The sequence below is a fragment of the Laetiporus sulphureus genome (genome assembly GCF_001632365.1).
Source record: "Laetiporus sulphureus 93-53 unplaced genomic scaffold LAESUscaffold_54, whole genome shotgun sequence".
Lineage (NCBI taxonomy): Eukaryota > Fungi > Basidiomycota > Agaricomycetes > Polyporales > Laetiporaceae > Laetiporus > Laetiporus sulphureus.
Window position 1 is genome coordinate 121,538 of NW_024468563.1, and position 12,044 is coordinate 133,581.

The 12,044-nt window shown below is 46.3% G+C and overlaps 2 protein-coding genes across 2 annotated transcripts; one reads left to right on the forward strand and one right to left on the reverse strand.

The window, feature by feature from the left end:
- Positions 1-302: 302 nt before the first annotated feature.
- On the reverse strand, positions 303-1,331 carry LAESUDRAFT_763321 (uncharacterized protein; the record flags this gene model as incomplete). Its single annotated transcript, XM_040913234.1, has 2 exons — positions 303-1,145; positions 1,209-1,331. The coding sequence occupies 2 exons, from the start codon at positions 1,329-1,331 to the stop codon at positions 303-305; spliced, it is 966 nt and encodes a 321-aa protein (XP_040759622.1).
- Positions 1,332-4,265: 2,934 nt separating this feature from the next.
- LAESUDRAFT_763322 (uncharacterized protein) lies at positions 4,266-5,268 on the forward strand (the record flags this gene model as incomplete). Its single annotated transcript, XM_040913235.1, has 2 exons — positions 4,266-4,862; positions 4,921-5,268. 2 exons carry the CDS (start codon positions 4,266-4,268, stop codon positions 5,266-5,268), a joined length of 945 nt encoding a protein of 314 aa, XP_040759623.1.
- Positions 5,269-12,044: the final 6,776 nt, after the last annotated feature.

Below are 12,044 nucleotides of genomic sequence, written 5' to 3' on the forward strand. Positions count from 1 at the left end.
GGGTCGCGCTGATACAGCCGCGAATAGCAACTGGGGCATGCATGGAAGTTGGAGCTGTGGTCATGCATATGCAGGCAACGATCGTCCGCACTGGATGTGCTGAATGTCACTTGACCTGCACGCGCTGAGGTTATAAATGAATCGTTCATGCATGCAAACGCGAGCATCGTCGAGAAGATGAAAGCGAGACGACGAGAGAGAGACGAGAGGCAGATGCCATCACGGCCGACGACATCACTGCAAGCATGTGTGCCGTACGAATCACCATAGCCTCTCCATTACAGTAATATTCATCTCAATCTTTATTTAAAGTACAGCCCTCGCGACATCCTCAACAGCCACTTTTCCTGTCTGAAGTATGGTCCACAGACAAAAGGAATCAAATTCTCCCAGAAATGATCCTTGAATCCAATATATTCCTCGTTCTTCTTCTGTCTCTGCATTGCTACATACTCGAACCAAGGTGGATAGTATCCTGCCCATGCCCAGTCGATCATCCAAAGTCGACCATCTTCGCCTGCGATGATGTTCCGAGGATTGATATCTTGGTGTGTAAGAACGAGTGGTGAGGAATCATCGAATGACTCTTTCCTCGACGGATCGTCTTCAGGAACTTGGTTCGAGTCCAATGTCATTTTGCACCGTTTTTTGAAGAAGGCCGATAGCTCCGCGTACGATGCGAATGGTCCACGGTGCGATCGGACCTGACCAAAAATGGGCGATTCACAAATCCGTGGTCCTTGCACACTGAGCGGTCCTGGAGGCGTGGTAGGAGATGCCTTCAGACAATGTAGCTGACGGACATAGCGGCGCAAGATGAAAGCGACACAGATCTTCTTCCGTATGGATAAATTTGACCAGATTTCAGCCAGAGTTGAACCCCTGACATAATCCATGACAATGAGGTGATCCCACTTCCGCTTTACGACGCGACGAACTCGCGGAACGGGGATCTTCGTCTTTGCGAACACGAGTGTGAGGGCATTTGCTTCCGACGCATCAGCAGCATCTTCATCGAGGTCCTGCGATGCTTTCGCCACTGTGTGTGGCGTTATCCGGAAGATGGCAGAACTTGAATGAAGTTTCGATGCCTTTTGCGTGAGCTCGAGAATCTGGTTGTCACTCAGTTCGTCTACATCTGAAGGCTATGATGGCACTCTTGCATTAGCAAAGGTAGAGACTCACGCATGCTGATGGTGTTCACTCACGAGTACATGCGGTTTGGGCCTGCTGTTTGAAGCAACAACGGACAAGATCGTGTCCAAGGCGTCGGCCGCGATGCATAACAATAAGTATATCAGCCACTTGCACGCTTCTCCAGGTGTCTCCATGGCCTGGCTTTGTCTGTGTTGAATTTGTATCGTCCGAAGCCGATGTTGGCGGAAGGTGTGAAGGTACTTATTTCCCTGTACATTGTTTGGCAATGTTTGCTCATAGTGGCTTATTTTTCGATAGCTACGGGAGGCTACACAGCGTGCATAGCAACATTTTTCCATTGGAAAACAGTAAAGAAACTCTGAAAACATAGTAAGCTTTGATTTGGAAAAATGGTGAAGCTTCCTGCATCATTAAATTGCTATATATGGGTATATACTACCCAAATATGAAGCAATTTACATAATAGTTTTTAACATTTTCCAAAGCAGGGCTTTATATTCTTTTACTATATTTTCACCATTTCTTCAGCGGAAAAATATTGGTATGCATGCTGTGCTACGGGATTATTATTATTGATCTCGACTGGTGTGGCAATCCAGGCTCCTCCCCATCTCACTTTCAGAAGTGTGGGGGGCCCCCATCCTAAGGAGGGATACAGTGCCACATCCTAGACCGATCAGCCATGTGCTCAATCATGATGTGATCACTAATTTCGAACTATCGACTCTTATTCCCCTCCAACTCCCTATAGCGGCTGAGAGAAAATATGTGTAAATAACGGAGGTCAGAGGCCGACCTTCTGCAATTGGCAGTCAGCAAGGCCAGAAAATAGATTATTGATAGGCGCCTGTAATAAATTTCTGGCAACTCTAACATTCATTGATAACAGTGGTTACAAGAGTCCTGCTACGGCAAGGCATCAATAAACAGCACTCAACAGCATGATTCAATGGTGAGGATTTCCATGGTTATCTAGAGCAGTGCAGATCATTGAGGGTGACACCATGGTTGAGTGACTGAGTCCGAAGCTGTGAGATGTGAGAGGCTCTCTTTTGCATTTTTGACTCCTGGTGTCATGTTTTTGATTGCAGCAGCATTGAAGTTGTCATAGACAGACTTTACAAGGAATGCGTCTGCCAGTGTGCAGATATCAGAAGCACTCTCCTTTGAGGATAGATGGGCGGAGCATATTTGCATGATGCAATTGTCACAGTTTTTATCTGACAAGTCATTATAGGAACACATGCTATTAGAAGCATATCATTTTTCATCATTTCGCGTCGTACAAAGAATCACGTGACCTAATGAGATAAGATAATGATGCATCTAGTCACATGATCTCAGATCTCTCTCGGCATTGTCACGTGACACCGAGCCCCTCGGCATTGTGTCATATGTCACAATCACCATGACGCCATATTGCATGATCAAGAGGAGCTCCGTCTCCACGGAATATTATTAGGCAGCCAATCAGGATAATTGGGACATGTCGTACGATTGTAGCACAGTCCAGTAGCACAGCGTGTGACTCACTTATGTAGTACTATACAGTAGCTAGACAATCATATACATAAGGACCAGCGAGACGAGGAGGAGACCTCAGTCTTATTCTCCTTCGTCCTCCACTACCATCACAGAGAGGTCTTACCAGACACTCTCAGTGTGCTATACATCTGTATTCATCCTCACCTTTGTGATCACACCCCTTGTCTCACCAGTAAGTCTTTTTCTGCGACTAGCAACTGGGCCTCGTCAGTGGGCATGTTGTATCGCCACAGCTCGTCGCTGTTGGCTTTTACCAGAAGACCCTCAAGGGGACTTTAGTCTTGGTTGTCTATCTTTGTCATCAGCGTGCCATGACATTAGAATAAGACTGACCTTTTACGCCCCTACCAAGTGTCTAACACTGATAGCCGCGCATTTTCACCCAGAGACACATCCGCCCAGGGCAGGGCTTTTTCCACACCACTTCCTTCATACCATTCCACTTCACCTCTACTGCCTAAGCCACTTCCTTTCTTCAAAAGGAACAGCGCTGCATCGACCGGTAAAGCATCTCAAGTGCACAACAGTATCGTTCCGCCCAACGGACGATATCACCCTTACCATCCTCATCCTAACTGCACTCGTCGTCTAACAGTGAGCAACCTACTCTGAGCCAAACCCAATGAGCCCCCCCCCCGCTCAGAACTACAGAAGCTGTGCACCAAGGTCAGCTCGTGGGCTGAAGCAATTTCAGAAGACGCATCTGACCCATCTGTTCCTATTTACAAACCTTACTGGTGGTCTAACGACAACGCCACTGCCGTACTCACCTTCACACTCTCTAAGAGCTACCACCCTCACGGGATCCATGAGGACCCCAAAGGCACGCTTCCAGAAAACATCGCGCCGACCGTATATGCCACTATTCAGTGGTACAAAGTTTTGCAGCAGCCCCACATCGCTGCCAAGTTCACAGAAGCACAAATTCAGTGTCGCGATCATATTCTGCGACACTTAGGAGCTTTGAATGAGAGGATTGGACGAGGCGACAACTTCACATTTGTCGATAGACACATCGCTATCAAGCTTTGTGTAGGACTAGGGAAGATTTCGTTCAAAGGAATCAATAAAGAGCAGGAGCATGTAGGACACGATATTGTAAGGTTCGAGAAGGAGTCGTGCTACTGGCCTTACTAGGACCAGTAAATACCTTTGTATCACCACATAGTTTCATGCTGAGATACACAATCAGCTTTATATACGAAAACTACATCATGGACTTCTATCGCTCAGTGCAGGAATAACTCACAGTCATCTGCACTGCATACTTCATTTATCAACCTCTCGTCACCAACTGGCAACAAGTACTATACCATTACACGGTACAAGTACACACTTACACCACCTACTCGGCACCATTCCGCCTCATCCCTGACTTCGAAGAAGAGTGAGAGTATTGGCACAACCAAGCAGAATCCTTATGAGAGGAACTAGCAGAAGAAGAACTCATCGAGGAAGATCCCGAGGTCCCCTTCTAAGAAACATCATCACAAGGCTAAGACCAAGAATCGATTCACACATTGTCCATCACTTCATTTCCACTATCTTCAACATCGATCCCAATGTCTCAATACAACCTTGGCGGTGTTGCGTTCCCAGAAGGGCACACCATGAGCGAGCCTACTGAACTCTGGAGGAGCCAGGCCACTTCCACGTCATCCGAAGCAGGACCAGCTGCACCTGCAGAAGAACCACATACGAGCAGCACACCCAAGGCATCGGGAGTAGTCAGAAACCCATCGCCCACCACCCTGCTAGAATTCACCACACCTCAGACTTGGGAATGGCAAGGGATCTCTTATGACACGATTGAGGACGCCACCAATGCCGCCGCACCCACCACTGTTCCAAACGATGTCAAGGAATGGGTAATGAATGTGGTGCGAGCGTTCATCATGAGGGATGTTGTGAGCTCCTATGAAGCACTACATCAAAAGATGGATGAACGTCATGAGCGCACGGTAGCCTCATTGGAAGAAGAGATACTGGCTTGCATTCACGTCGAAATAATGGCAGTGGAAACACGAGACCAGCTAAAAGTTGCAAGAGCCCAGATCGGCACCCTCTCCACTGATAATGAACGGCTCATCAAGTCGAACAACAGTCTGATGGCCGAAGCCCAAGCAATCTGCAAGGACTTCGAAGATTACAAGGACGAAGTAAAGGGCCAGATGGACACCCCTTTACAGCAACATGGTCACCCTGAAGGAGGCACAGAAAAAGACCACGACCTATATCGTTGGGCTGGAATCTCAGCTCAACAATGCTATAATCAATGCGCCCCTCACAGGTATCCAACAACCAGCCGGCCAATCCAGTCAATCGCCCCACCGAATCAAGCTTCCAGACCCTCCCAAGTATTCGGGAAGGAAATCATCGAAAAACTTCGAGACCTGGTTCACCAACCTTCTCATATGGCTCGATTACAATCACTTCACAGATGACAAAGACAAGATTTGGCAGGCCAACGTGCATCTGGAAGGAGGAGCTGCTCTGTACATGAAGGAGTATGCAATCAAGCTCGCCTCCAGACAAAATGTTGACACATGGGCAGAATACACCTGAAAACTGGAAATGGCATACAAGACACTTGACTCCAAGCGCATGACACAATCACTGTTAGATGCACACTGCGCGATCCACCACAAGATGATGATTGCCTTCGCAGAGAACTTCAGGGCTTATGCCCCTGAATCAGGATAGTCCGATGAGGATTTAATCGTCAAGATCAGGGAACAATGGTCAACTCATATCCAAATGGTCATGTCGGTAACAGAGACTCTAGACCCCTCGAAGATTCCAACCTCCTGGATGGACTATTTCGAGTTCTGCCTGAAAATCGAAATCAAGCATCTCCAGCAAATTTCAGGCAACAAGTCTACTGGACAGATCGCGACGACCAGGGTGACCACCCCAAAGAACCCTAACACCATGGACACAAGTGCAAGGATCACACACGAAGTTTCCCTGGAACAGGACAGGTGGCTGGCAAACAAACTATGTTTGTTTTGCGGAAAGCATGCCTATGAACGAGGAAAGCGGTGCTCCTCCCCCAAGCCAGAATACAAGGGCAAGCGGTTTCAGACATGATCTGCCCCAAAGCAAGGGAAGGGCAAGGCGACAAATGTGTGACAAGTGGAAGAAGAAAGTAGCATGGGGTCATCAGCTCAAATTGCAGCATTGGAACAAGCAATTGCTGCACTTTGTGGTATGAGCACGACCTTGACTACTTCACCATCTAGCAAAGGCAAGGCTAAGGCGAAGAGCTCAGACGTGGCATCAATGGCATCGGCATCTACAGTCAAGGACACCAATGCGAGAATCACCGAGTTGGATAAATTCTCAGAGGATTTTCTGTATGAAGTGTAGATGAGTCTGGTGCTACACTTCGGAACAATTGTATTAGTACCATGAGAACGAATGTACCTAGCGATCATCTATATATTGCATCTGCGGGTTTTTCTAAACATTCGATCGAATTGCCGATAAAATTCGTATCACGGGAAATCCAGACAACAGCCTTACTGGATTCTGGAGCATTCTCTTGCTATATCGATCAGAGATTTGCTGAGAAGTACAGGTTTAAGATAATACCTCTAAAACACGAAATCAGAATCCTCAACGCAGATGCCAGCCCCAACAAGGGTGGTGCAATTACTCATCATATAGTCACAAGCATCTTAATTGGGGGGCACCAATCAACTGAGAGTTTGCTCATCACAAACCTTGGACGCATGTCGATGATCCTTGGCATGAAATTCTTACAAGAACATAACCCCTGAGTTGACTGGGAACCTAGAGAGGTTATGTTCTCAAGATGCAGACACACGAGGAAGCAACGAGTCAGAGTAAGTGAAGAAGAAGTCAACCTTCTATTACAACCTCGACTTGAAGATGAAGCAATTCTCCCCGACGTACACCAGGATGACGAGTGGAATCAGGAAGACAGCTTCATCAATTGAATAGACTTGCAAGACCAGGATCTTCATAACATGGTGCACGACATCCTAGGCATAAGCAAGAAGGTAAAGGAACATTTGGTAGAACAGCCGTCAGAAGAGACACAAGATAAAGAATATTGGTCCAAGTTCGTCCCTCCAGAATTTTTATCAATTCGGAGATGTGTTCTCGAAGAAGAGCTCGGAAAGAATGCCGACACGTAAGCCCTATGATCACACAATAGATCTTGTTCCAGACGCGGCAACCCCGAGATCGGCAAAAGTATACTCTATGTCTTTACGAGAAAAGAATTCACTCGTCGAATGGATTGATGGTGAACTAGCCAAAGGCTACATTTAACCCTCGAAATCCCCTTACGCCGCTCCGGTATTTTTTGTCAAAAAGAAGGATGGCTCGCTTAGACTAGTCCAAGACTACAGGGCATTAAACAGCATCACCAAGAAGAACAAATTTCCACTCCCTCGAATCAACGATCTCATTGACGGACTCTCAAGGGCTAGTATTTTCACTACACTAGACCTGAGATGGGGGTACAACAATGTACGCCTTCGCAAGGGAGATGAGAAAAAGGCAGCGTTCATTACCCACAGAGGGTTATTTGAACCCACTGTAATGTACTTCGGATTCTGTAATGCCCCTAGCACTTTCCAGGCCATGATGAATGATGTCTTCGGCGATCTCATTCGCACTGGAAAGGTGGCAGTCTACATAGATGACATCATCATTTTTATGGATAACCAGGAAGAACACAACCGTCTAACCAAAGAGGTCCTACAACGACTTAGAGACAATGACCTATTCGTGAAACCAGAAAAGTGTCACTTTGCGACCACTTTTGTCAAGTTTCTCAGACTCATAATCTCAAAAGGGTCAATACAGATGAACTCAGAGAAGGCCGACAGTGTGCTCAAATGGCCAGTGCCCACCAAGGTAAAGCAAGTGCAAGCTTTCCTTGGTCTGGCAAATTTCTATCGACGATTCATCAAGGATTTCGGCTCGATGACCTGACCCTTGACTCTGCTAACCCGTAAGGACTCAGTATAGAAATGGGAAGAACCTCAACAAAAGGCATTCAAGGTTCTCAAGACTGCATTCACTTTTGCCCTGATTTTAGCATTCCCCAACGCAACCCGTCCCTTTAGATTAGAAACAGATGCCTCAGACTTTGCCACAGGCGCGGTCCTTGAACAGTTGGGAGAAGATGAACTCTGGCATCCTGTCGCTTACTACTCCAACTCACTCAATGAACACGAGCGAAACTATGAGATCTACAACAAAGAAATGTTAGCCATCATTTGGGCTCTGGAAGAATATAGGCAGTACTTTGAAGGACACCCTCACCTGGTTGAGATATGGTCAGATCATCATAATCTTACCTATTTCTGACAAGCTCAGACATTGACCAGACGACAAGCGCACTGGTCACTTTACCTTACTAGATTTAATTTCATTCTCCATCACCACCCCAGAAAGACGATGATGCGTGCCGATCCTCTATCCAGGAGGCCAGATCATGAAAAGGGGGTGAGCAATGACAATTCAGGGCAAACTTTACTTCATCCTGAATATTTTGCCATCCATGCGATCTCAGCCACTCGTTCCTTTGAAGTTGACGATGCAAAACGTCTTGAAAGAGTGAAATCGGCACTAAAAGATGACGAAATGATCAAAGGTTACCAGCACCTACTAAAAACTGGCAAGCGAGAGTTCGAAAAAGACCTCCAAGAGTGGAACTTCGAGCATGGATTGCTGCTCAGAAGAGGAAAGGTCTATGTTTCAAAGGACTCTATGCTGCGGAATGAGCTGATCAAGCTACACCACGACATCTCCATGGCCGGACACCCCGGACGATGGAAGACGCAAGAGTTGATCAGCAGAAATTACTGGTGGCCAGGGCTCACCATTGATGTAAAGAAGTAAGTCCAAGGCTGCGTAACTTGTCAGAGAAACAAGAAAAGCAAGCAAAAGCCTTACGGATCGTTACAACCCAATCCAGTACCAGAGGGGCCTTGGGAGATGGTGACATGTGACCTAATTATGCAATTACCACCAAGCTCAGACCACAGAGGAGAAAAGAAGACCGCCATCTTGGTGGTCGTCAATAGGTTCACCAAACATGCCCACTTCTACCCAGTAGATGACACGGTGACAGCATCTCAAGTAGCATCAATCTTCTACAATGAAGTATTCAAACTCCACGGAATTCTCTGACAAATCATATCTGATCGAGGCACACAGCTCTCAGCCAAACTATTCTAGAAGTTTTGCGAGAAACTTCACATTAAATCTATGATGTCTACAGCTTACCACCCCGAAATGGATGGACAGACCAAACGAGTCAATCAGATTCTGGAGCAGTATTTGTGCATGTACTGCAATTACTGACAAACTGACTAGGTCACACTATTGCCCACAGCAGAATTTGCCTACAACAATCAAGCTTCAGAATCGACAGGTCTGTCCCCGTTTTTCATTGAGCATGGTCGACACCCCCGAATGGCACCAGACATATTGGAAGAAATACAGCATCCATTCCTGAAACACCTATTCCATAACCATGATCAAGCGCAGGAACAAGCTCGTGCCGCCTTGGCAGTAGCAGCAGAAAAAATGAAATGGTACTTCGATCTTAAAAAGCAGGACATTCCTTTTAAAGTAGGAGATGAAGTGCTTATTCGAGGAAAGGATCTTCACGTTAAAGTCAAGAGCCAAAAGCTGGCGACTCAAAACTATGGACCATTCAAGATCCTCGAAAAAATCGGAGTCGTATCATTCAAACTGCAACTATCCGCGGACATGAAGATACATCCCATGTTTCACGCTTCTAAGCTTATAATGTTCCATCAAGACTCTATCCCCAGATGCGTACCTCCCCCTAACCCCCCAGTCATCATAGACGGAGAGGAAGAATGGGACGTGGAGGACATCCTGGACTCTAGAGTCAGGTACAACAAAACTCAGTATCTCATTAAATGGTTAGACTATGATCACAGCGATAATACTTGGGAACCCCTGAAAAACCTCACAAATGTCAAAGACAAAGTAGAGGAATTCCATAAGACACACCCAGACACTCCAAGAGCAAAGCCACGAACACGCAAAGCGCACAAAATTGCCTTGTCTGACCACCCTGATGAATTCATGTTCTTCTTCCACATCCATTCAAATGCCCGAGCACCCTACAAGGGATCTTCAGAAGCTGTAGGGTGGTTTGTCAAGTCCATACAAGACATAGACATTCTCCCACATTCTAGAATGCTCATTGGCACTGGGCTTGCGGTTGATCCTCCAAAGTGGACATACATTCGAGTGGCTCCCCGAAGTGGGCTAGCCCTCAAAGGAATTGATGTCGCAGCAGGGGTAATTGACCCCGACTACACAGGGGAAATCAAGGTGCTTCTCGTTAATACACAACTAGCAAACCATTCGAGGTCAGGACAGGCGATCATGGCACCCAACTTATATGCGAACGCTATGCTCCAGAAATCATTTCGGAAGCAGATAGTTCACTCACAAAGCGAACCATATGAGGCGCCAAAGGCTTTGGCTCATCGAGACGATGAACCTTGAGAAGGGGGTGATGTTACAGTTTTTACCTGACAAGTCATTATAGGAACACATGCTATTAGAAGCATATCATTTTTCATTATTTCACGTCGTACAAAGAATCATGTGACCTACTGAGATAAGATAATGAGGCATCTAGTCACATGACCTCGGATCTCTCTCAGCATTGTCACGTGACACCGAGCCCCTCGGCATTGTGTCATATGTCACAATCACCATGACGCCATATTGCATGATCAAGAGGAGCTCCGTCTCCACGGAATATTATTAGGCAGCCAATCAGGATAATTGGGACATGTCGTACGATTGTAGCATAGTCCAGTAGCACAGCGTGTGACTCACTTATGTAGTACTGTATAGTAGCTAGGCAATCATATACATAAGGACCAGCGAGACGAGGAGGAGACCTCAGTCTTATTCTCCTTCATCCTCCACTACCATCACAGAGAGGTCTTACCAGACACTCTCAGTGTGCTATACATCTGTATTCATCCTCACCTTTGTGATCGCACCCCTTGCCTCACCAGTAAGTCTCTTTCTGAGACTAGCAACTGGGCCTCGTCAGTGGGCACGTCGTATCGCCACAGCTCGTCGCTGTTGGCTTTTACCAGAAGACCCTCAAGGGGACTTTAGTCTTGGTTGTCTATCTTTGTCATCAGCGTGCCGTGACAGCAATAGGTGTAATATTTGATTTCTGATTAGGTCAGTACAAAATCTAGCACTCGGGGAGCAGCAAACACTACTTTGGGGCAGCTTGCATCTGACCTCCATTATTTACACATGTTTTCTCCCAGCTGCTATAGGGAGTTATAAAGGTTAGATCTGCATGGTCCGGCGGAATTCACCAGATTATGCTGGATAGCCAGATAGGTGGAAACTAAGTTTAAATTGCTTAAGTGATAACAACCTGGTCGACTCACCTTTAGTTCGAAAAAAATGAGAAGTGTATAATTTTGTTGTCAGCTATAAACCATAAGCGACAACTACACCTCGTTAATTTACAGTGGTAATCAGTGCCTGAAGGCAGTCATCTGAAGGTGGTGCATTGGAAGGCAACAATCTGATAACGACACTTTGAAGTGATGGCTTGGCCGTCCTTTAGACCACCCTCTGATGACAATGGCCTGAAGACTTCACCTTGAAGACAACTCACCAGCACACATAGACAATAAGATTGTGTGCTGAAGTCACTGGTGCATTGAAGCATATGATCCTACACCACTCTAAAGGCACCAGACTGAAGGCCACAGTCTGAATGCACTACTAGACTGAAAGCTGTACTAGTATGATACAGCTATAGTACTAATCTGTAGTAGCACATAATCTCCATGATTTACTATTTTTTCACGTTACATCGTATTCCTGTTAGCGGTGCCTTCAAGTCATATAGCCTGCGCATTTAGCTAAGTTGTTGGCACCCCCTACTGACACAGATAAAGCAGCCAAGTGTGGCACTTTCACATTTCTTGTGTCTGAGCAGCCTTTCTGCACGACTACTGAACTAAGCGCCCATCAAGGTGATAGGCGTGCGCAGACAAGTGGAGATCTGGGGAGATAATGAGCAATTAAAATGACTTTAAAAATAGAACCAGCTTCTCGTAAATGGCTGAAGCAGTCAAAATATGACAGATTTCCTTGTGAAAATGGGGCCTTCAGTCAGAACCATGAATGTTAGGACACATACGGGAGGATAGATGGCTTCAAGCTTCAGACCTTCAGACATTCATGACATGGGGTTCACGTGCATCACTGAACATGTCCATGCAAAGCCAGATCACGATGCATCTGAAGAGGCAGATAGCTTCAGATGATGC